A 25,031-nucleotide genomic window follows, 5' to 3' on the forward strand; every position below is an offset into this window, starting at 1 on the left:
TTATTCCCTTCAGTGGCTATGTGCATGGAAGTTTTAGGTCTCATGACTGCAGCATCGGACACAATCCCCTTTGCTCGTTTTCACATGAGACCTCTACAGCTTTGTATGCTGAATCAAGGGTGCAGGGATTATACAAAGATATCACAATTAATATCCTTGAATCCCAATGTACGACACTCTCTGACATGGTGGATAGATCACCATCGTTTAGTTCAAGGGGCTTCTTTTGTTCGGCCAACCTGGACTGTGATCACAACAGATGCAAGTCTTTCAGGTTGGGGAGTTGTTTGGGGATCTCTGACAGCACAAGGGGTTTGGAAATCTCAAGAGGCGAGATTACCAATAAATATTTTATAACTCTGTGCAATTCTCAGAGCTCTTCAGTTTTGGCCTCTGCTAAAGAGAGAACCGTTCATTTGTTTTCAGACAGACAATATCACAACAGTGGCTTATGTCAATCATCAGGGTGGGACTCACAGTCCCCAAGCTATGAAAGAAGTATCTCGAATACTTGTTTGGGCGGAATCCAGCTACTGTCTAATCTCTGCGGTGCATATCTCAGGTGTAGACAATTGGGAGGTCCAGGTATGTTCAGGCGGAAGCAGCGGATGTGCTGACACTTCCTTGGTGTTATCATTCTGCTTACATTTTCCCGCCTCTAGTTCTCCTTCCAAGAGTGATCTCCAAAATCATCATGGAACAGTCATTTGTGTTGCTGGTGGCTCCAGCATGGCCACACAGGTTTTGGTATGTGGATCTGGTTCGGATGTCCAGTTGCCTGCCTTGGCCACTTCCGTTACGGCCAGACCTACTATCTCAAGGTCCGTTTTTCCATCAGGAGCTCAAATCATTAAATTTGAAGGTATGGAAATTGAACGCTTAGTACTAAGTCATAGAGGTTTCTCTGACTCAGTGATTAATACTATGTTACAAGCTCATAAATCTGTCTCTAGAAAGATTTATTATAGAGAAGACTTACATTTCATGGTGTTCTCATAAATTCTCATAGAATTTTACAGTTTCTTCAGGATGGTTTGGATAAGGGTTTGTCTGCAAGTTCCTTGAAAGGACAAATCTCTGCTCTTTCTGTTTTATTTCACAGAAAGATTGCTATTCTTCCTGATATACATTGTTTTGTACAGGCTTTAGTTCGTATTAAGCCTGTTATTAAAACAATTTCTCCTCCTTGAAGTCTTAATTTGGTTCTGAAGGCTTTACCGGCTCCTCCATTTGAACCTATGCATTCTTTGGACATTAAACTACTTTCTTGGAAAGTGTTGTTTCTTTTGTCTATCTCTTCTGCTAGAAGAGTTTCTGAATTATCTGCTCTTTCTTTTGAGTCTCCTTTTCTGAATTTTCATCAGGATAAGGCAGTTTTGCAGACTTCTTTTCAATTTTTACCTAATGTTGTGAATTCTATCAACATTAGTAGAGAAATTGTTGTCCCTTCCTTGTGTCCTAATCCTAAGAATTCTTTGGAAAGATCCTTACATTCTTTGGATGTGGTAAGAGCTTTGAAATATTATGTGGAAGCTACTAAAGATTTCAGGAAGACTTCCAGTCTATTTGTTTTATTTTCTGGCCCTAGGAAAGGTCAGAAGGCTTCTGTTATTTCCTTGGCTTCTTGGTTGAAACTTTTGATTCATCAAGCTTATTTGGAGTTGGGTCAGGCCCCGCCTCAGAGAATTACAGCTCATTCTACTAGATCAGTCTCCACTTCATGGGCTTTTAAGAATGAAGCTTCAGTTGATCAGATTTGCAAAGCGGCAACTTGGTCCTCTTTGCATACATTTACTAAATTCTACCGTTTTGATGTACTTGCTTCTTCGGAAGCAGTTTTTAGTAGAAAAGTTCTTCAAGCAGCTGTTTCAGTTTGATTCTTCTGCTTTTGATTTAAGTTTTTTTCTTTCAAAAATGAAAATAAACTTATTTTTTTGGGTTGAGGATTAATTTTTTCAGCTAAGACAGTCTACACCAGAATTTTTATTGTTTTAAAAGATAGATAATCCCTTTATTACCCATTTCCCAGTTTTGCATAACCAACACAGTTATAATAATATACTTTTAACCTCTGTGATTATCTTGTATCTAAGCCTCTGCAAACTGCACCTTTTTCAGTTATTTTGACAGACTTGCAGTCTAGCCAATCAGTGCCTGCTCCCAGATAACTTCTCGTGCACGAGCACAGTGTTATCTATATGAAATACGTGAACTAACACCCTCTGGTGGTGAAAAACTGTTAAAATGCAATCTGAAAGAGGTGGGCTTCAAGGTCTAAGAAATTAGCATATGAACCTCCTAGGTTAAGCTTTCAACTAAGAATACCAAGTGAACAAAGCAAAATTGGTGATAAAAGTAAATTGGAAAATTGTTTAAAATTACATGCTCTATCTGAATCATGAAAGTTTATTTTGGCCTAGACTGTCCCTTTAAGAGTTTTATGTTACGGCGTTAGCCCATAAAACCCTTAACTACTGACGTTTAAATGCGGTAGAAGTCTTGACAGGAGAGGCTGTACCGCTCACTTCTTCCAAGACTCGTAATACCAGCGTTAGGCAAGTCCCATTAAAAAGATAGGATATGCAATTGGCGTAAGGGGATTTGCGGTAAGCTCGAGTCGCGGAAGAAAAGTGAGCAGTACACCTGTACCTGCCAGACTCGTAATACCAGCGGGCGTTAAAAAGCACCCCCAAAATAAAAAAAAACCCTAGCCTAAACTAAACTACCAATAGCCATTAAAAGGGCCTTTTGCTGGGCATTGCCCCAAAGAAATCATCTCTTTTACCTGTAAAAAAAAATACAAACACCCCCCCAACAGTAAAACCCACCACCCACACAACCAACCCCCCAAATAAAATACTAACTAAAAAAAACTAAGCTCACCCTTTGCCCTGAAAAGAGCATTTGGATGGGCATTGCCCTTAAAAGGGCATTTAGCTCTATTCCAGGCCCAAAGCCCGAACCTAAAAAATAAACCCACCCAATACACCCTTAAAAAAATCCTAACACTAACCCCCGAAGATTCACTTACCGGGAGAAGTCTTCATCCAAGCGGCAAGATGTCCTCAACGAATCCGGCAGAAGTGGTCCTCCAGTCGGGCAGAAGTCTTCATCCAGATGGCATCTTCTATCTTCATCCTTCCGGCGCGGAGCGTGTCCATCTTCAAGACATCCGACGCGGAGCATCCTCTTCAAACAATGGCTTCTTCGTAATGAATATCTCTTTAAGTGACATCATCCAAGATGGCGTCCCTTAGATTCCGATTGGCTGATAGAATTCTATCAGCCAATCTGAATTAAGGTAGAAAAAATCCTATTGGCTGATGCAATCAGCCAATAGGATTGAGCTGGCATTCTATTGGCTATTCCAATCAGCCAATAGAATACAAGCTCAATCCTATTGGCTGATTGCAGTTTAGGGTAGTTTATGGGTGTTAGTGTACTTTTTAGTACTTTAGTTATGAGTTTTATGCTACAGCGTTGTACCATAAAACTCATAACTACTGACTTTAGAATGCGCTAGGAATCTTGGCGGTAGAGGGTGTACCGCTCACTTTTTGGCCTCCCAGGACAGACTCGTAATACCGGCGCTATGTAAGTCCCATAGAAAAAATACTGTAAGAACTTTACTTAAGACGGTTTGCGGTAAGGCCAAAAAAGTGTGCAGTGCCCCTAAACCTGCAAGACTCGTAATACCAGCTGTAGTGAAAAAGCAGCGTTAGGATCTGTTAACATTGCTTTTTCAGCTTACCGCAAAACTTGTAATCTAGCCGATTGTTTATTTTTTAGTAGACAAGTCCCTCTTAAAAAAAATGAATTTTGTCTATATGGCCTGATGATCAGTGTAGAACAAAATAGTGCTCTTTTTTTTGTAGTGCACAAAGGGGCCTCTCTTATATGCCTAAAACACCTGCATGGGGCCCTATTTCACATGTGGCATACCTTGATAACAATTTAGTTAGGTGATCTCAAGTAACGGCAGTGGTCATCTGGCCATTTTCAATATTAATTACTAAAATCATGGCGTAACTACAGGGGTCTATACTGCTACTGGACTGTCCTTTTAGGGGGCCCCTTGCTGCTCAAGGAAAATCAGATATTAGAACAGCTTCTTACAGGGCTGTAGTATTTATAATCACCACTAGAGGTCTCTAAACTTGTGGTGGCTGAGAAGCACCCATGAAAAAAAAGAAAGAAGGCTCTACCCAGAAAGCAAACAGTTTGCTGGAGAGTTTTAGGGGCCAATTTACTATGCAGCATATAATGCAGTTTCGCCGGAAAAAAAAGTTAAAGGGACAGTCAAGTATAAATTAAACTTTCATTATTCAGATAGGACTTTTAATTTTAATTGACTTTCCAATTTACTTTTATCATCAAATTTGCTTTTTTCTCTTGCAGGCCCATTTATCAAGCTCCGTATGGAGCTTGAAGGGCCGTGTTTCTGGCGAGTCTTCAGACTCGCCAGAAACACAAGTTATGAAGCAGCGGTCTAAAGACCGCTGCTCCATAACCCTGTCCGCCTGCTCTGAGCAGGCGGACAGAAATCGCCGGAAATCAACCCGATTGAATACGATCGGGTTGATTGACATCTCCCTGCTGGCGGCCGATTGGCCGCGAGTCAGCAGGGGGCGGCGTTGCACCAGCAGCTCTTGTGAGCTGCTGGTGCAATGTTAATTGCGGAGAGCGTATTGCTCTCCGCATTTAGCGAGATCTTGCGGACCTGATCCGCAGTGTCGGATCAGGTCCGCAAGCCCTTTGATAAATGGGCCCCTTGGTATTCTTAGTTTAAACTAAACATAGGTAGGCTCATATGCTAATTTCTAAGCCTTTGAGGGCTGCCTCTTATCACAGGCTTTTTAAATCTCTTTTCAACACAAAAAGACAGAAAGTACATGTGGGCTATATAGATAACACTGTGTTCAGGCACAGAAAGTTATTTAAGATCTAGCACAATACAATGCTAAATTTAAGACAATAGATAATAAACAGTCACAGTCATGTGATCAGGGGGCTGGAAGAAGGTTTCTAGATACAAGGTAATCACAGAGGTATAAAGTATATTAATATAACTGTGTTGGTTATGCAAAACTGGGGAATGAGTAATAAAGGGATTATCTATCTTTTAAAACAATAACAATTATATGGTTGACTGTCCCTTTAAGAAACGGCTGCCCCTTAACTCATCCGTCACCTCTGAGGTGGCGGATAGCAATCATCCCGATCAGATACTATTGGGATGATTGACAGGGGGCGACATTGCACAAGCATTTCACACAAAATGCTTATGCAATGATAAATGCTACAGCGGATCATGTCTGCCCGACACTTGATAAATCAGCCACATAGTGTTTCGTTTTTCTTAGTGCTGAAGTGTTTGTTAAGTGTGTTTGCTAGGCTGTACGCCGACTCCCTCTTGTTTTCTTCACTTTAAATAAATCAGCCTGAGCTCAGTACAGGGTAGCTGATTATATGTGCATGTGTGTGGTTGCATGCGTTTGTGTGTTTTATATGTGTATGTCTGCATGTGTATATATATATAACTGTGTATAAACTTATGAGCACAGTTGTGCTCATAAGTTTAGATACCCTGACAAAATTTATGATTTCTTGGCCATTTTTCAGAGAATATGAATGATAACACAAAACTTTTCTTTCACTCATGGTTAGTGTTTGGCTGAAGCCATTTATTATCAATCAACTGTGTTTATTCTTTTTAAATCATAATAACAACAGAAACTACTCAAATGACCCTGATCAAAAGTTTACATACCCTGGTGATTATGGCCTGATAACATGCACACATGTTGACACAAAGGGGTTTGAATGGCTATTAAAGGTAACCATCCTCACCTGTGATCTGTTTGCTTGTAATTAGTGTGTGTGTATAAAAGGTCAATGAGTTTCTGGACTCCTGACAGACCCTTGCATCTTTCATCCAGTGCTGCACTGATGATTCTGGATTCTGAGTCATGGGGAAAGCAAAAGAATTGTCAAAGGATCTGTGGGAAAAGGTAGTTGAACTGTATAAAACAGGAAAGGGATATAAAAAGATATCCAAGAAATTGGGAATGCAAATCAGCAGTGTTCAAACTCTAATAAAGAAGTGGAAAATGAGGGGTTCTGTTGAAACCAAACCATGGTCAGGTAGACCAACTAAAATTTCAGCCACAACTGCCAGGAAAATTGTTCGGGATGCAAAGACAAACCCACAAATAACTTCAGGTGAAATACAGGACATGTGGTGTGGCTTTTTCAAGATGCACAATAAGGAAGCACTTGAAAAAAGATGGGCTGCATGGTCGAGTTGAAGAAAGCCATTACTACGCAAATGCCACAAAGTATCTTGCTTACAATACGCCAAACAGCACAGAAACAAGCCTCAAACCTTCTGGCACAAAGTCATTTGGAGTGATGAGACCAAAATTGAGCTTTCTGGCCACAACCATAAACGCTACATTTGGAGAGGAGTCAACAAGGCCTATGATGAAAGGTACACCATTCCTACTGTGAAACACGGAGGTGGAAAACTGTTGTTTTGGGGATGTGTGAGCTACAAAGGCACAGGAAATTTGGTCAGAATTGATGGCAAGATGAATGCAGTATGTTATCAAACAGAACCCCTCATTTTCCACTTCTTGATTACAGTTTGAACACTGCTGATTTGCATTCTCAATTCCTTGGATATCTTTTTATATCCCTTTCCTGTTTTATACAGTGAGTTCAACTACCTTTTCCCGCAGATCCTTTGACAATTCTTTTTCTTTCCCATGACTCAGAATCCAGAATCATCAGTGCAGCACTGGATGAAAGATGCAAGGGTCTGTCAGGAGTCTAGAAACTCATTGACCTTTTATACACACACACTAATTATAAGCAAACAGATCACAGGTGAGGATGGCTACCTTTAAGAGCCATTCAAACCCCTTTGTGTCAACGTGTGTGCATGTTATCAGGCCATAATCACCAGGGTATGTAAACTTTTGATCAGGGGCATTTGGGTAGTTTCTGTTGCCATTATGATTTAAAAAGAGTAAACACAGTTGATTGATAATAAATGGCTTCAGCCAAACACTAACCATGAGTGAAAGAAAAGTTTTTGTGTTATCATTCATATTCTCTGAAAAATGGTCAAGAAATGATAAATTCTGCCAGGGTATGTAAACTTATGAGCACAACTGTATATATATATATATATATACACACACAGTATACAACAGAAGAGAGTACACCCCTGTGCTATATCACTTAAATGTCAAATGATTCAACAATAAAAAACAAATACAACAAAAGTGAATACACTTGTGATCACTGACACACAAGTTAGATCATGCAAACAAAATTGAGAATGTCTGTGATTTCCAATTAGCCTAATTGCATTGAGCATGGTTATAAAAGGTCATAAAATGACCTGTGAACACCAAAACGTTCTAAATTTTGGACCTATTGGCTGTGTCTATCTGCATGTCTGCATTATGGCTCCACATAGAAAAGAATTACCAGAGGAATTGAAAAATTTGATTGTGAGATTTCACAAAGGTGGAAAAGGATACAGGAAGATTGATGACCAACTAAAAACCAGTCAAAGTACAGTTGCAGCAGTAATCAGGAGGTATAGAATGAGACATAGTGCCACTAACCAAAATCATTGTGGCCGTCCTCCTAAAATTATGCCACGGACAGTGCGCTACTTGCCAAATCCAGCAATGAGAAACAGAAGGTCAAGTGTTAAGAGGTTATCAACGAAAATCTGAGTTTCTGTGACAGCTCAGACAGTGTGAAAGACATTGCAAAACGTCAACCTCTATGAACCGCGTCCAAGGAAAAAAAACCTTCCTTGCTCTTTGGCGCAAAACTGCAAGATTCAACTTTGCTAAAGAACATGCAAAGAAGCCTGATGAATATTCAGAGCACATTCTTTGGTCAGATGAGACCAAGATACATTTTTCGGCTCAACTGGGGTCCAGTTAGGGTTGCCACCTCGGCCCTGTTTTCCTGGACAGCTATGAGTTACACATGCTGCAGGGTGGGAAAATAGCTTAGCATCAAAAGGGTTAAAGTTATCTTCAAACTAATAGGAAATGCATGGCTGAGAGATATTGGTGACCAATAACATTCCCACATGCTGCAGTGATAAAAAAAAATGTCTATTTTCTGCTATAGGACCGTCTTTAAAAATAAAATAAATTAGATAAAATAAACATTCATTTGCTTCACAATCCTATAATATAAAAGGCCAAGTGTGTTTGTCCGAAGCTGTCATGCGCAGTAGAGACAGCACGAGGACAAATACACCTGGCCTTACCTGATATGCTGTTTGCGGCGGTGGGGTGAAAGTGGACGTGGCCCGACGGGAGCGTGGACGTGGCCGGTGCGAGAGAGAGGGGAGAGAAATAGAGAGTGGGAGAGACAAAAAGAGATAGGAAAGAGCTAAATAGAGAGGAAAGAGCTAAAGAGAGGGGGGAAGAGCAGAAGAGAGCAAAATAGAGGGAAGAGAGAGAGAAAAAAAGAGGGGGGAGAGAGCAAAAGAGAGGGGAGAGAGAAAATAAGAGGGGGAGGGAGATAGAACAATAGAAAGGGAAAGAGCAATAGAGAGGGGGGAAAGAGAGCAAAAGAAGAGAGGGGGAGAGAGAGCAAAAGAGAGGAGGGAGAGAAAGCAAAAGAGAGGGGGGAGAGAAAGCAAAAGAGAGGGGGAGCAAAAGAGAGGTGGAGCGAGAGAGAGCAAAAGAGAGGGGGGAGAGAGCAAAAGAGAGGAGGGGGAGAGAGATCAAAAGAGACTGGCAGGCACACAGCAGCCAACAAACTAACTAGACCCCCTCAGAACTGGCGGGAAACTAAAAAAAAACACCTCACTAGAGTGATTCTGCGCTTCCAACTCTTTCTACTCCTTAAAGGGACACTGAACCCCAAAAATGTGTTTCGTGTTTCAGATAGATCATGCAATTTTAAGCAACTTTCTAATTTACTCCTATTAGCAATTTTTCTTTGTTCTCTTGCTATCTTTATTTTAAAAAGAAGGCATCTAAGCTAAGGAGCCAGACAATTTTTGGTTCAGTACCCTGGACAGTGCTTGTTTATTGGTGGGTGAATTTATCCACCAATCGGCAATAACAACCCAGGTTGTTCACCAAAAATGGGCCGGCATCTAAACTTACATTCTTGCTTTTCAAATAAGGATACCAAGAGAATGAAGAAAATTTGATAATAGGAGTAAATTAGAAAGTTGCTTAAAATTGCTGCTCTATCTGAATCATGAAAGAAAAAAATTGGGTGCAGTCAGTCAGTGTCCCTTTAAAGTCATGTGACATATACCTAGGAGACACATTCTGCAGCCCTGTGACCGCTAATAATAAACAAGAGTCGGAGAGACTGTCAGCCAATTAGAAGCTGCTGCTAAAAGTCGCCCCTTGTCAATCATGATGAGTTTGCACCTTATTGGCTTCGACGAAAATATAGAGGCGGAGATATGATCGTGACTCCTTTTCTTTAGCTTTTGGTGCGGAGGGGCGGGGATGACAAATTAGAAACTCGAATTCCTGCGCTATGCTAATAAGCGAGGATCAACTGACCAATGAAACTGCTGTGTCTTTGCGTGAGAAATATTGACACGCCCCCTGAATTTTAGATTAGCATTGTGTGCGCGAGACACCTGAAGTCAGCTTGCGCGCTCCCGACTTGAGGCGCCAATAGGCGTTTGAGGCTCATGAATAATATATAGACTAATGGGCGGGGCCGAGAGTTCCTCTCACTGTGTGTAAAGTCGCCATGTCCGCTACTCAGTCTGAGCCTTCCAGCCCCGGTCCAGAAGTCCCCGTGACTTTGCTCTCCGACTCTTTCCCTCTGGTTCTCAGGAAACTCATAGAGAATGCGCCCGGGAGTCTCTTGGGGAAAGACGACACTGGTAATGTGCCAGGCAGGGCTTAGAGGCTGTTACACTGAGAGTGCCATGCAGGCCCTGAAGGAATTAGAGTAGAAGCATAGAGGCATATGGGTGGGTACCAGATGGGAAATGTGGCTAGAAACTGACAGGCTGAGGGTGGGTGTCACACAGGGCATGAGGGGTAGAGACAGGCTGAGGGTGGGTGTTACACAGGGCATGGGGGGTAGAAACTCACAGGCTGAGGGTGGGTGTCACACAGGGCATGAGGGGTAGAGACAGGCTGAGGGTGGGTGCAGGGTGTCACACAGGGCATGAGGGGTAGAAACTGACAGGCTGAGGGTGGGTGTCACACAGGGCATGAGGGGTAGAGACAGGCTGAGGGTGGGTGCAGGGTGTCACACAGGGCATGAGGGGTAGAAACTGACAGGCTGAGGGTGGATGTCACACAGGGCATGAGGGGTAGAGACAGGCTGAGGGTGGGTGCAGGGTGCCACACAGGGCATGAGGGGTAGAAACAGGCTGAGAGGTGGGTGTTACACAGGGCATGGGGGGGTAGAAACTGACAGACTGAGGGTGGGTGTTACACAGGGCATGGGGGGGGGTTAGAAACTGACAGCCTGAGAGGTGGGTGTTACACAGGGTATGAGGGGTAGAAACTGACAGGCTGAGGGTGGGTGTTACACAGGGCATGAGGGGTAGAGACTGACAGGCTGGGGGTGGGTGTTACACAGGGCATGAGGGGTAGAGACTGACAGGCTGGGGGTGGGTGTTACACAGGGCATGAGGGGTAGAGACTGACAGGCTGGGGGTGGGTGTTACACAGGGCATGAGGGGTAGAGACTGACAGGCTGGGGGTGGGTGTTACACAGGGCATGAGGGGTAGAGACTGACAGGCTGGGGGTGGGTGTTACACAGGGCATGAGGGGTAGAGACTGACAGGCTGAGGGTGGGTGTTACACAGGGCATGAGAGGTAGAATCTGACAGGCTGAGGGTGGGTGTCACACAGGGCATGAGGGGTAGAAACAGGCTGAGAGGTGGGTGTTACACAGGGCATGGGGGGTAGAAACTCACAGGCTGAGGGTGGGTGTCACACAGGGCATGAGGGGTAGAGACAGGCTGAGGGTGGGTGTCACACAGGGCATGAGGGGTAGAAACTGGCAGGCTGAGGGTGGGTGTTGCACAGGGGGTAGAAACTGACAGACTGAGGGTGGGTGTTACACAGGGCATGAGGGGTAGAGACAGGCTGAGGGTGGGTGCAGGGTGCCACACAGGGCATGAGGGGTAGAAACAGGCTGAGAGGTGGGTGTTACACAGGGCATGGGGGGGGGTTAGAAACTGACAGACTGAGGGTGGGTGTTACACAGGGCATGGGGGGGTTAGAAACTGACAGGCTGAGGGTGGGTGTCACACAGGGCATGAGGGGTAGAAACAGGCTGAGAGGTGGGTGTTACACAGGGCATGGGGGTTTAGAAACTGCAGGCTGAGAGGTGGGTGTTACACAGGGCATGGGGGGTGTTAGAAACTGACAGCCTGAGAGGTGGGTGTTGCACAGGGCATGAGGGGTAGAAACTGACATGCTGAGGGTGGGTGTTACACAGGGCATGCAGGGTAGAGACTGGCAGGCTGAGGGTGGGTGTTACACAGGGCATGAGGGGTAGAAACTGGCAGGCTGAGGGTGGGTGTCACACAGGGCATGGGGGTAGAAACTCACAGACTGAGGGTGGGTGTCACACAGGGCATGGGGGTTAGAAACTTACAGGCTGAGGGTGGGTGTTACACAGGGCATGAGGGGTAGAAACTCACAGGCTAAGGGTGGGTGTCACACAGGGCATGGGGGGTAGTAACTGACAGGCTGAGGGTGGGTGTCACACAGGGCATTGGGGGTAAAAACTGAGAGGCGAGGGTGGGTGTCACACAGGGCATTGGGGGTAAAAACTGAGAGGCGAGGGTAGGTGTCACACAGGGCATAGGGGGTAAAAACTAAGAGGCGCGGGTGAATGTCAAGGCATAGTGGAATTTGGTAGAAACTAACAAGTTGAGGCATGAGTATTGGACAGGGATTTGCGTTAGAAACTGACAGGCTTAGGGACAGGTGCCCCCCTTGGCAAATGTGGGACTCTGAATGAGACGCATTTATCTCCCTGAGAATCCTACATCTTGACCTACTAACCTCTGGTCAGCCATGGGATTAGTGCTCACGAATAGCCCACTGATCCGTAAATGTGTTCTCCAAAGTCTTATATCAGTGTTTTGGTAGTAGCATGATGTGGTGATTTTGATATCTAATTTGGGGCTTGACAAATCTGGGAGCCAGTAATTCTACTTATGACTTGGGTCGCCTAAAAGAGGTGTCTTTCAACTTAGACATTATTATTGTATGTTTTCATTACTGCATGAAACATGTTTGCATAAACTGTATCAGTACCTCTTTTCTTTCAAGGCAAGATCTCTCCAAATGCTTGTCTTTGTCATTGCTTACTGTTCAGTATATAGCACCACTATTTTACTATGTAAACAATAGTAATTTGAATAACCTTTTTTTTGTGTGCTGTATGATATATTCACATAGTATAACTAGATTTCCTTTTTTTTAAATAGGGAAACATTTCTTTCATATTTTTCTGTAAAATATCACACTGCTTTATAAATGGATCTCTGAGAGCTCTAAAACTCATTTGAAAGATTGCCAGTGAAATTCTACAATAGCTGACTGTTCTGTTTTAAACTAAAAAAGATGTCTCAACCTGTTGTCCCAGTCTTAGTAGAAATGCTTAGTTAGTTCACCCTGGGGCCCCTGGTGCTGTTTTGTATTATCTCCTGGGGAGTGTTGGTATTGTGTGTATATCTATATATACTGTGAACTGTAAGGGCTCTCAGTTGCTCTCTACCTTATTGTCTTTGCGTATACAGTAAGTGTAGCAGTATTGTGCAAGTGGTGATACCCTAAGGGATTGCTAGACTTGGCTTCATTGTGTATTTCTTTAACTCCTTGAACACTAAGGGTGTCCTGTTATCCGCGTTCCTCAAAATTTGTAAAGTATGACAATTTGACATTTCTTTTCATACTTTCCTGTTTTTTTTAGTATAGTTGAACAGGTTCTTCCTAATTCTTCCATCCGTAGTCTAGCATGTGATGTCATTGCACCATGCATGATGTCATACGCAATAAGAAAGCACCTAAAGGCAAAGATGCTTCCCCCTTTTTTTGTTTTTGAGAATAAGTCTCTTTTCTAGAGTTGGTAAAAAGGATGTGTAACCTATTTGAAGATTGAGCAATAGTTCTTAGAACTTGAACTGTACCCTGCTGAATTCTCAAGGCTAACCCTGATAGGGTCTGAGGAAGGGGATATATTATCCTTGAAACGTCACTTATCACAAGTAAAATTGGTTATTGAAAATTCCAGTGAGTGCAAGTTCTTTTAACCTTTTAAAGCCGTTATGCCGTTCCATTCCGTCATAATTAGACTGGGCTTTAAAGCCGTTATGACGGAATGGAACGTCATAACTAACGGCTGTCCTGAAGCCTTCTGTGCTTCAGGGATTTAATCGCGGTCTGGAGGGCGTTCTTAGGATTGTAGGGACGCCCCCCAGATGCGATCCAATAATTGAAATCTCGCGATCGTATGCACGATCGCGTAGTTTCAATTTGTCTACATCGGAACAGTTGTTCCGATGTAGGCACTTTAACCCTGTCACGAAAGGGTTAATTGAATATTGATACCCACTAGCACCCTGGCAGCTGTTAGTGAACTGCAAAACAATGTGCTTTATACTAACTTAACCATTTCTAGCATTATTATCTGTGGACTAAAGCCCAGATTGTCTCCTCCAATAAGGGAAATAGTGAGTGGTGTTTTGATAAATGTTAATTTGTTTTAAAAACATTTGGCTGATATGTTATCCGACAGCAACACAACAGCAATATCTTGTGATTGTGAGGTGTTTACTGGACCTTAACAATTCAAGACATTCAGCTCAGGAGCAAGGAGTGACAACATGAATGAAAAGCACAAATACCCATAACACACGTTGATTGTCATACATTCCAGTTTAATGCTTGTAGCCTATTGATTATGTGTATCTAATGGCAGCTCCTTTTTTCTCCCTTACAGAGAAGGACAAAACCAAACTGGGCAAAGATGACGACACAGATCCAAACTCCCTGCTGGTCTCTGCCTCACTCATGCCCCCCATCTGGGATAAAACCATCCCGTACGATGGGGAGTCCTTTCACCTAGAGTACATGGACCTTGATGAATTCCTTCTGGAAAATGGCATTCCATCCAGTCCCACACACCTAGCCCAAGCCATCAAAAACCCACTGGTACCCGTAGCTGAGCTGGAGGATGACGAGACTGCATCTACATCCACCACCTCCCCTTTGTCACCCTCAGTGCTGCTACAAACGTCTGAAATACAAGGTGATTTCCTAGCAGACTTAAACTGCTGTCTATAAGCATAGCCACAGCTGTTTTCTGTCTCGGCATTAGGGAAGCACAACACCTTACTGCTTATGTCTTGTAAAATAGAGCAGGCAGTCTTATTATAAACTGTGTGTAAATCCAAGAGCTGATCTTGTAAACGGCACTAAAGCCTGTGAAATAGGACAGTTACAAATGAGTTGAATAGTAGCTAAATGGCCTTTAGTAAGAACAGAACCATTATTTTACAAACATTTAAAGGGACGTTGTACACTAGATTTTGCTTTGCATAATTGTTTTGCAGATGATACATTTATATAGTCCATGTAGGAGTGTTGTGATTTTTTTTTTTTTTTTTTTGCGTTGCTTAAAAAAAACCCAACAGATTATTCAACCAAAGTTTAATAAAGCTGTGATTTTGTCAATGGCCACAAGGAGGCACTGCATGCTATATTATGGTAATAAGGGAGCTAGGATATTAGAGGATGAAAACAGGCAACAGACTTAAAGGGTCAGTCTCCAAAAATGTTATTGTTTAAAAAGATAGATACTCCCTTTATTATTCATTCCCCAGTTTTGCATAGCCAACATTTATATAAACTTTTTACCTCTGTGATTACCTTGTATCTAAGCCTCTGCAAACTGCCCCCTTATCTCAGTGTTTTTGACAGACTTGCATTTTAGCCAATCAGTGCTGACTCATAAATAACTACACTGGAGTGAGCGCACATATGAACTAGAACTGTCTAGCTGTGATAAACTGTCAAATGCATTCAGATAAGAGGCGGCCTTCAAGAGCTTTTAAATTAGCATATGAGCCTTTCTAGGTGGTTTAGCTTTCAGCAAAGAATACCAAGAGAACAAAACAAAGTAAATTGAAAAGTTGTTTAACACTACATGGCCTATTTGAATCATGAAAGTTTTTTTTTTTCTCATTACTCCTAGTCTACAGTGCTCACTTTTTTCAGTGTATACGGTATTTAGACATGGTAACTTGTCTGCAGGAAAGCAGATGAAAGTTTATGTAAAATATAACAAAAATACATTTTATATTTTTATTTCATTTCTATATTTCACTTGAGGCCTTCAGATGACTAAGGGATTAAACTGTTACAATTATGTCTGCCCTTTTTCTGGCTTTGATGCAGCCTGTTTGTTCAATTACAGATGAGCAAGACCCTCCCAGCCCCATCGACCCAGACAAAGTAGAAGTTAAAGTGAATTTCAGCCCCGACCCAACAGACCTAGTGCTCTCCAGTGTTCCTGGTGGAGAACTGTTTGACCCACGGAAACATAAGTTTGATGACAAAGATCTCAAGCCCCAGCCAATGATAAAGAAGGCCAAGAAAATTTATGTACCTGATGATTTGAAGGTATGTGTGCATGATGAATGCTTGAGTTTAGGTTTTGAGGGTGTAAGGACAGCTCACAGGTTCTGAGCTTTAGTTCTATAAACTGATGTAAAATTCTGTTAGGCTTAGCTGGAATCTAGTAGTAGAAAACATTCTCTTGTTCCAATAAGCAATCTTTCTCTTTAAATAAAACTATCAAAAATTAAAGACAAGAAAAATCCCCATATTAATGGCACAACCCCCATAGAAAGACCAGTGACATACACGGTATGTAGCTGTTCCTTTAAGGTGTTAATAATGTATTAAACATCACTGGAGAGTGCTGGGTACTTGCGGCTGTCTTCATGCAAGGTTTGGCTTCATATTTCTTTGTTTATGACAGTGAGTTGTCTTTGAAGTTTTGTAACAGACTAGAAGCATGTGAGGGGATCCAGGCTGGGTGTGTACTGCTGGAGGAGATGTTGGATTTGATGATCTCTCCAAATGCTACACTCACAAAAATGTTGCTTTTATTTAGTGTCTTTTTTTGTGTGTGTGTGTACTAGACTAGGCTATGATGCATTTTCCTCAGTAAATATCTTATTAATACTAAGGTTGTTTGTTTTCTTTTTGTTTGTTTTTTCCTTTTGTGTATAACTCCTTTCCACATGCCCCCATCTTCTTGCGCTTTGTCTAAAATACTACATCCCTAGTGTTAAATACTTTACACAGGATTCTTGATGTAGCCAGTCTTTTAAACTAAGCTTCTGTAGGTTATAGCTGCTATTATACTTAAGTGATAACTAACATGCTGGATGTATGAGAGATTAAATCTTTCTGCATTGCCCTGGGGTCTTGTACACAATTGCTTGTCATTGTTTGTCATCGTTCTGCCTTTGTGTTTCTTCAAAGGATGAAAAATACTGGAACAGGCGAAAGAAGAACAACGTTGCAGCCAAACGTTCCAGAGATGCACGGAGGCTCAAAGAAAACCAAATAACTGTGCGGGCTGCATTCCTGGAAAAGGAAAACACCGCACTACGGACAGAAGTGGCAGAACTGCGCAGAGAGCTAGGAAAATGCCGGAACGTCATTTCCAAATACGAGACCCAGTGTGGACCTCTGTAAGAAGCCTGAGTATTAGCATCTTCCCATTCTGTTCCCAGCTGACCCCTGTGTCTGTGATGACTGCCTATACCGGGCAGATAGTCATTGTTCCTTTGCCCGCAGACTAAATCAAGGTTGTAATGCGGACCAAGTAACAATCTGTTTAGCTGTTCAGGAGATTGTTCTTTTCATATTAGAAATATTTCTCACAAATATTTGAAGATGGGAAAAAACAGAGTCCAAGCTACATACAACTTGTTGTGCTGCTGGGTCAGAGTAGATGAGGCGCAGGGTATTGGGGCTCAGTCTTAGCGGAACAGCGTTTTGCACTTTGGTTGCAAAAAGCAGAAGTGTTGCTGGCCCGTCTGATTTCAAGAGGGTTAAAGAGCGAAACGCAGAAGGTCACTAGGGCTTTATTCAAAATGCAGCACCAACAAAGAATTTTACTATAGGTTCTCTAGTTTTGCAGAAATAGTTCTGCTGTGGTTTGCCTGAATATGATTTTGTGTCAAATCATTAATTAATGCAGTCTTCCCTATTAAACATACAAACGTTACTTCCCTGGGCTGCCACGGATGGCTTAAACACATTCTATCGCTGCCAAGGAGTTACAATTCTTTTAAATGTTGTGAAGTGCTCATTAAAATGTCCACTTCATAAGTTTTAGAACTAATGCAGTCTTCAGAAAATGTGAAAAGCAAGATAGTTAAACATTCGGCTGCATTACTATGCACCTCTGGCAACCATATGGGTTAAGTTGAAACTGTTAATGGAAATAATTGTAAGGTTTGTATAATTGGCTGTTGAAGACTAAAAGCAATGCATTGCAGGACCAGTCAACACAGTAGATTTGCATAATCAACAAATGCAAGATATCGAGACAATGCAATAGCACTTAATCTGAACTTCAAATGAGTATTAGATTTTTTTTCTGACAATTTTAAAAGTTATGTCTTTTTCCACTCCCCCTGTACCATGTGACAGCCAACAGCAAATCACAAATGCATACACATACCATGTGACAGCCATCGGCCATTCAAAAATGCATACACACTTATTCTTGTACATGCTCAGTAGGAGCTGAGGACTCAAAAAGTTTAAATATAAAAAGACTGTGCACATTTAGTTAATGGAAGTAAATTGGAAAGTTGTTTAAAATGACAAGCTCTATCTGAATAATGAAAGTTTAATTTTGATTGAGTGTCCCCTTTTAAGTTGTTTTTAAAAGCATTTGTGCAGCTTTTGCTAATTCATAAATTCAGCCTATTAAATCTGCAGCATCTAGTTAGGATATGCAACTAATCAAAGGCCCTACCAATTCAGTAAGCTCCTGGACTCAAATCTCACAGGGGGATATAGCTAGGCATATCACAAACAGGCAGTTGCTTTATATGGCTCAATTTATCAAGCCCTTCGCCTCTCTGTGATGGCAGGTTCTCACAAGAGAACCTGCAGTCGCAAATTATCAAGCAGCGGTCATGGGACTGCTGCTTTCTAGCCACTTGTCCGCCTCTTAGGTGGAGAATTTCAATCTCCCCAGTCTCGTCCGACTGAGGAGATTGACGGATCCTGCCCCGCATTTGGCTGTCTGTGGGCAGGGGGCGATATTGCACACAAGCTCAAAATAGTGCTTGCATGCAATGTTAAATTCCGCCAGAGACGAGCTGCGGCGGCAAGGGGCACGTATGTACACCTCTGCCGCCGTTACTTGATAAATCGAGCCCATAGAATTTCATAATGGGTGCATGGTAGTGCCCTTGACAAATTTGTTAGATTGTATGTGGCAGTATATAACTGTCACTGCACCTGGACAACTGAATTTGTTCTAAAGAGTTGTCAAACTGAGCACCATGTGGGGGCAGTAAGCTCCTTTTAGTAGTAGAGTAGTCCTGGCTATCCCCCCCCCCCAGAGACATACAACATTATTTAACCATCAGGAGCATGCACACATAAAGATAATCGTTTAGGCAAAGCAGCTCAAGCCAACTAAATGAGGGGGGGGGGGCACCACACTGATTCCCTAGACCAGTAATAGGAATAGATTGAATATGAAACAAAATGAATGCATGGGTTGTTGTTGTTTAATTACCAATAGATCAAATGTCAGTCCCCTTTTCACTTTAATATAGATATGGGGGGTAATCCTTTCTGCTCTCATTTAAAAATTATTTTATTATCTTGCAATAGTTCTGGTTTTAATGTCAAAAAAATATTGAGCTGTAAAAAAAAAAAAAAGGGGGCTGAAATGTTAACTAATTGGATCAAATATTTAGGATTTTCCTGGGAAGGAAATGGTAAATATAAATTTGTAAAACAATTTAATACTTTACCCTATTTTTCTAGTTTGTCTTTTGTTAGAAGACAATGTAATAACCTGTTGTAAATGTCATGGTTAATGGTCCTTAGATTTTACTGTGGACGTTTGTCATTATTTTGGAAAAAAAATCTGTTTTATTAAAGCCAAATGGTTTAGTAGACTTGTTCATTGTTCTGTGTTTGTAACTTCTCACACTGACACTAATCTGCTTGTTTAAAGTGACTTCGATGACTTCGATGACTCAGAGTGATGCAGCTTTCAATATTTTTGTATTTTTTTTTTTTATTATTTTTAAAACAAGACATTTTTTAATAAACCTGTTCCACAACGCACTGCAAAGGATATAACTTTTTTTTTTCTGAAATGAGAAATTCTGCACTACTAGAGGTTTACATCAAAGAACAATTTTTTTTTTTCATTTTTTTTTTTTTTTTTTTAAATACCCTTCTAAGAAGAAATCGCAGGCTGGAACATTTTTAACTTTTATGTGAGTGGAAAGCATCTTTTCCCTAGTGGGGACATAAACATTTATGTAGTGAGTTCTGTATCGTTGTAGCTGAGACAAAAAGGTGAATTATGGTAACTATTTGTTATAAGGTTAACAGAGTCCTGTCACTGCCTACCAATACAGCTACAGTGCATCATCTTCCATAGAGCATTAAGCAGCATATATTTCCTGCAAGGTTACGTCATTTTTTCATGCAAATAGTATTTTAATGTGTTTAATTGCTACTTATATGCATGATCTAATTTGTTTGCCATTTCCCCCAATATAGCCCTGTGGTTGTTCAATGAAATCATAACTCACAGTTTTGTATTTATGATTGTATGTTGATTGTATTGTGTTTTCTGGGCCAGTATGACTCATGTTAATGTTGATTGCACAAAGTTCAGTGCCAACTCGGTAGAGAGAGACAAGCTGCGCAATGAATATAGTTTTAAATATTTCAAAAGATTAAGGTTTTATGCTGCAGATCTGAATGGTTTATTTTCCAAAAGCAACATACCCAATAATTTATAATGATATTCAGATATTTCTATAATTGAAGCAGTACAGACGGCGCATCTTAAGCTTACAGGACAAAAGCTGGGATATCGGATGCAGAACAATTTTCGAGGTTGGATAACTTCATTCACAGTGTTTAAAAAAAAAAGAAAGAGAAGTATCTTGAATAGAGACGGCAAGATGCATAGGAATCGTTAGCTGGCAATTCTGAGCCTTGGCTCAGGTGATGCATTGCCTAATAAAATGTATAAGCTTTGGTGCTGTTCTGGGCATTGGATAGAGCTTAATCTAAAGCAACAAAAAGTGAAGTACTTGGCTGGGTGCATAAAAGCAAAATTCACATAAAATTTGCTATTTTTTGGCAGATGGCGGTAAAAAGCTACATTAGAAATATACATGCAGCATATATAAAATGATTAGAGTAGACTAATTGGGTCATTCCCCTTTTAGCAATGCTGCTGTAATAAAATAGGGTTGTGCTTAATATTTGGTGGCTGAAAGCTTAACCAAGGTTAACGACTGTGCTAACTTATAGTTTTCTATGTTAAAAGGAATTTAAAAATGCTGTGTACAAATACAATAGCATGGTTACTAATCACAATGTTTTTTGTTTTTCCCTCCTGTACGTGCAGCTCTATTAAATGCCATTCTCTTAGCCCATTATAAAGGTCAGTTGGTAAAGCTCTGTATCTTTATACTGGGCGCCCGTATTGTTGCATCATGTGACACAAGCAGTGGTTTTTCACTGATCAGTGATTTTACTGTCTTTTTTTGATGGCTGTAACATACACAATAGAAAGTATAAGCTTTACATTTTTGCAGTTAAATTACACAATTTAAAATAAAAAATAAAAAACCCACAGGAATAATATAGAGCAATGAATACCAATGCAAAAACATACATCTCCTGTTCTATAGTGTGCATGCTGTCAAGACTACAAGAAAATCACTGATATGTGAATGTTTAATGCTTCTGTGCCATTTTGCAAGAAATGTTAATTTCCCAAGATGGCAGCACCCACTATGAAGATGCAGAGATTCACTAATCGGCACTTTTAAAGGGTTAAAATAAAAGTGGCTACCACAGTAAAGGATAACCTTGCAACTGTAGTTGTACCCAGCAGTTTGTCCTTTTTAAATCGGATGTTCAGTCTTCTCCACAACTTATAAACTATACGGAAACGCTAGAAAGGTTAATTTATAGATCTATGATATGAGTCCCAGCCCTCTCACAGCAGGGGAGTTACTTGGCTAATAAATGTTCTTGATCTATAAAATATTGTTCAGAGAATTTTAGCGGGGCATTAATCTTAGCATGTGCTGTGCTATAAATGGCTCAACTGCTCCCTAGTACACAAATCCACAGCATATACGTAATGTAGAGAAAAAATACTGCAGCAGTGTTTAATTTTTAATTTAAAGACATCTCTTGCTTTATAGTGACACTTTTCTAGGGTATAAACTAATTGTAATGTTGTGATTAGGGATATGCATTTGGCGTATTTCACACTGATCCGAATGCTAAAGAATGCGGCGGCCAAATTTTTCAGGGCCAAATTTTTCAGAGCCAAATTTTTTTTTTTTTATGGAAGTGTAACACAAGACCTTAATTTGCACAGATCTTAGTGTATTGCGCTTTCAAAAGAATAAATCTGGCTCTGAAAATTGCTGAATGTGGTTAGTTGCCGCTATCTATGGCATTCGAATCAGCCCGAATATGCCAAATGCACATCCCTACTTTTGACTTTGAGTTCTGTCTTGTAAGGGGTTAAAAAAAGCTAATAAAGTACAATATTACGCTAAACAATACAGGTATCTGCTATAAAAGCTTCTCACTCCCCTCCCTGCTCGTGTAAGATGACTGTTTTAGCAGGGGAGCGATCACCCACCATGCAAAATATCCTTTGTACATGTGAGTGAGTTGAATTACAAACAGTCAACACGGTAGCTTCTAGCTTCCAGCCATGTAACCATCCTCTGACAGACAAAAACAAAGCTACTGAAATATTAACACAGTGATTGTTTTAATATGCTTTAGCTGGTAAATAAACCAAGCTGTATAATTCCCTTCTAATGCTGTTCCCATGTGAGCCTCGGCTCTTGAAGCGAGTAGTACGTTTTTTCTTACCGCAGCTTTGGCAAGTGAGGGCTTATATCCCTGTAAATAAAACTTTTTTTTTTTTATTAATTGTAGAGGTGTATAAATATGACTTATGTAGCTTTAATGAAAATGATTTTATATAGAAAAACCTATAAAGAGAACGTATGTCTGTATTTTTGTCTAATATAAGGTAATTCTGCCTCCAAATAAAATACCTGTAAATATATAAACAAGTTTCCTGTCATTTTATTCTTTATTTTTTTTTCCTGGTAAAATGTACTTTTTACAACCAGGAAAGGGAAGAACTTCTACTTGAATAAAAAATTGGATGGAAATTGATTCCCCTGTCCCCGTTCTGTCCTTCTCAAGGGCTTTTGTAGCTGCTATTTATTATCTGCTTGTTAAGATTATGACATTTCCTGGCATATACCAGATTAATATAGATCATGTGCAAGCTCAGAGCTAATACAAGAGGGACATTGAAAGACTTCTCTGTTTTATAACTGTTCTATTTTTCCTTGCACTGCCTGCTGGTTACAAAACTTGATATTCCCCCGTAAATCATATCCTGAGCAGAGATTGATATGAACGTGGAAGTGTATGAAACATCCCAGTACAGAGTTGGTGTAAATTTCAATCCTTTAAGGAAATGAGAAACTTTTTTTACTTTAAAATACATCTATATGTTTACTACTACTTAATCAGATTCATTCTATATTTCTCTTTAAAGGTCTGTATGTAAATATTGTATCAAACTGCTACATGCAAAATATATTTTATTGATGTAAACCAGAAATGTCCAACCTTTTTTTAATTTTCCCCCTTCTATTGGGTGATTGGTTGGTGTCCACATTGATGTAATTGTGTGTGTGTGTGTATGTGTATGTGTGTGTATATATATATATATATATATATATATATATATATATATATTTATTTTAGTGTGTGTGTGTATATATATATATATATACTAGGAAGGGTAAAGTGAGTGTGGTGACAAAAATGTTAGTTTTTATTTTCTTAAGCAAAAGTTTGTTATTTTAAATAGTACCGGTGTGTACTATTTACTCTCTGGCAGAAAAGGGATGAAGATTTCTGCAAGGAGGATGATGATCTTAGCACTTTCTAACTAAGATCCACTGCTGTTCTCACAAGACTTGAAGAGTACAGGAAAACTTCAGTTGGGGGAACAGTTTGCAGGCTAAACTGCATTGAGGTATGTTCAGCCTATTTTTTTCTAGACAGACTGTGATTATTCTAGAAAAGACTGGCAATATCCCCATGAGGGAAGGGTAAGCTGTATTCAGACACTTAGTAGGAATCCCAGCTTGCATAAAGGGCTCATTAGTTACTGGTGACACTGATATTTTTTTATAAAAAAAAATGCAAATATAACATTTTTTTGAGGGACTTTAAGGGGTCATTGTGGCTTGGTTAAGGGTTATTAACCCACATGGCTAGTTTAGGAAACACTCTGTTGTGTTTCTTTTAGGCCCCATAATATCGAGTGAGGTGGGAGGGTCCTATTTTCGCGCCTCAGTTGCGCAGTTTCTTTCTCCAACATTGGTGTGTCCGGTCCACGGCGTCATCCTTACTTGTGGGAATATCTCTTCCCCAACAGGAAATGGCAAAGAGTCCCAGCAAAGCTGGCCATATAGTCCCTCCTAGGCTCCGCCCACCCCAGTCATTCTCTTTGCCGTTGCACAGGCAACATCTCCACGGAGATGGTTAAGAGTTTTTGGTGTTTAAATGTAGTTTTTTATTCTTCTATCAAGTGTTTGTTATTTTAAAATAGTGCTGGTATGTACTATTTACTCTGAAACAGAAAAAGATGAAGATTTCTGTTTGTGAGAGGAAGATGATTTTAGCAGACAGTAACTAAAATCGATTGCTGTTTCCACATAGGACTGTTGAGATGAAGTAACTTCAGTTGGGGGGAAACAGTTAGCAGACTTTTCTGCTTAAGGTATGACTAGCCATATTTCTAACAAGACTGTGTAATGCTGGAAGGCTGTCATTTTTCCCCTCATGGGGATAGGTAAGCCATTTTCTTAGTCTCAAACAGAATAAAGGGCTTAATATAGGCTATAAAACTGGTAGACACTTTTATGGGCTAAATCGATTGCTTTATTTGGGCATTTTATACATGTTTATGCTGATATTTCACATTTATAAGCTTGGGGAGCGTTTTTTAACGGCAGGCACTATGTTAGACACCTTTTCCAGTCAGGGAGGGCCTTCCCAGTTGTAGGCTGAGCCTCATTTTCGCGCCATTACTGCGCAGTTGTTTTTGAGAGCAAGACATGCAGATGCATGTGTGAGGACCTGAAAATAGCTGGAAAAGTTTCTAGAAGGCGTCATTTGGTATCGTATTCCCCTCTGGGCTTGGTTAGATCTCAGCAAAAGCTGTAGCTGGGACTGTATAGGGGTTAAATTTGTAAACGGCTCTGGTTCCGTTATTTTAAGGGTTAAAGCTCTGAAATTTGGTGTGCAATACTCTTAATGCTTTAAGACACTGTGGTGAAATTTTTGAACAATTCCTTCATAGTTTTTCACGTATTCAGTAATAAAGTGTTTCTGTTTAAAATTTAAAGAGACAGTAACGGTTTTGTTTTAAAACGGTTTTTGTGCTTTATTAACAAGTTTAAGCCTGTTTAACATGTCTGTGCCTTCGGATAAGCTATGTTCTTTATGTATGAAAGCCAATGTGTCACCCCATTTAAATTTGTGTGATAATTGTGCCACAGCGTCCAAACAAAGTAAGGACAGTACTGCCACAGATAATGAAATTGTCCAAGATGATTCCTCAGATGAGGGGAGTAGACATACTACATCATCTCCTACTGTGTCTACACCAGTTTTGCCCACGC

General features: G+C 40.7%; 1 protein-coding gene across 4 annotated transcripts in view; it reads left to right on the plus strand.

Moving 5' to 3' along the window:
* Window positions 1-22,394, plus strand: part of TEF (TEF transcription factor, PAR bZIP family member) — a 32,815-nt gene extending 10,421 nt beyond the window's left edge. The window contains exons 1-5 of one of the 4 annotated variants that reach the window (XM_053721232.1): window positions 9,731-9,898; window positions 13,991-14,299; window positions 15,467-15,672; window positions 16,543-16,754; window positions 19,274-22,394. In XM_053721232.1, the coding sequence (XP_053577207.1) occupies window positions 9,763-9,898; window positions 13,991-14,299; window positions 15,467-15,672; window positions 16,543-16,754; window positions 19,274-19,304 (894 nt within the window). In that variant the 5' untranslated portion in view covers window positions 9,731-9,762 and the 3' untranslated portion in view covers window positions 19,305-22,394. Of the gene's footprint in view, window positions 1-9,730; window positions 9,899-13,990; window positions 14,300-15,466; window positions 15,673-16,542; window positions 16,759-19,273 lie in introns of those variants that run through there. The other 3 variants (XM_053721234.1, XM_053721233.1, XM_053721235.1) reach the window with 3 other exon arrangements.
* The last annotated feature ends 2,637 nt before the right edge of the window (window positions 22,395-25,031 follow it).

Source organism: Bombina bombina, chromosome 7 (genome assembly GCF_027579735.1).
Source record: "Bombina bombina isolate aBomBom1 chromosome 7, aBomBom1.pri, whole genome shotgun sequence".
NCBI lineage: Eukaryota > Metazoa > Chordata > Amphibia > Anura > Bombinatoridae > Bombina > Bombina bombina.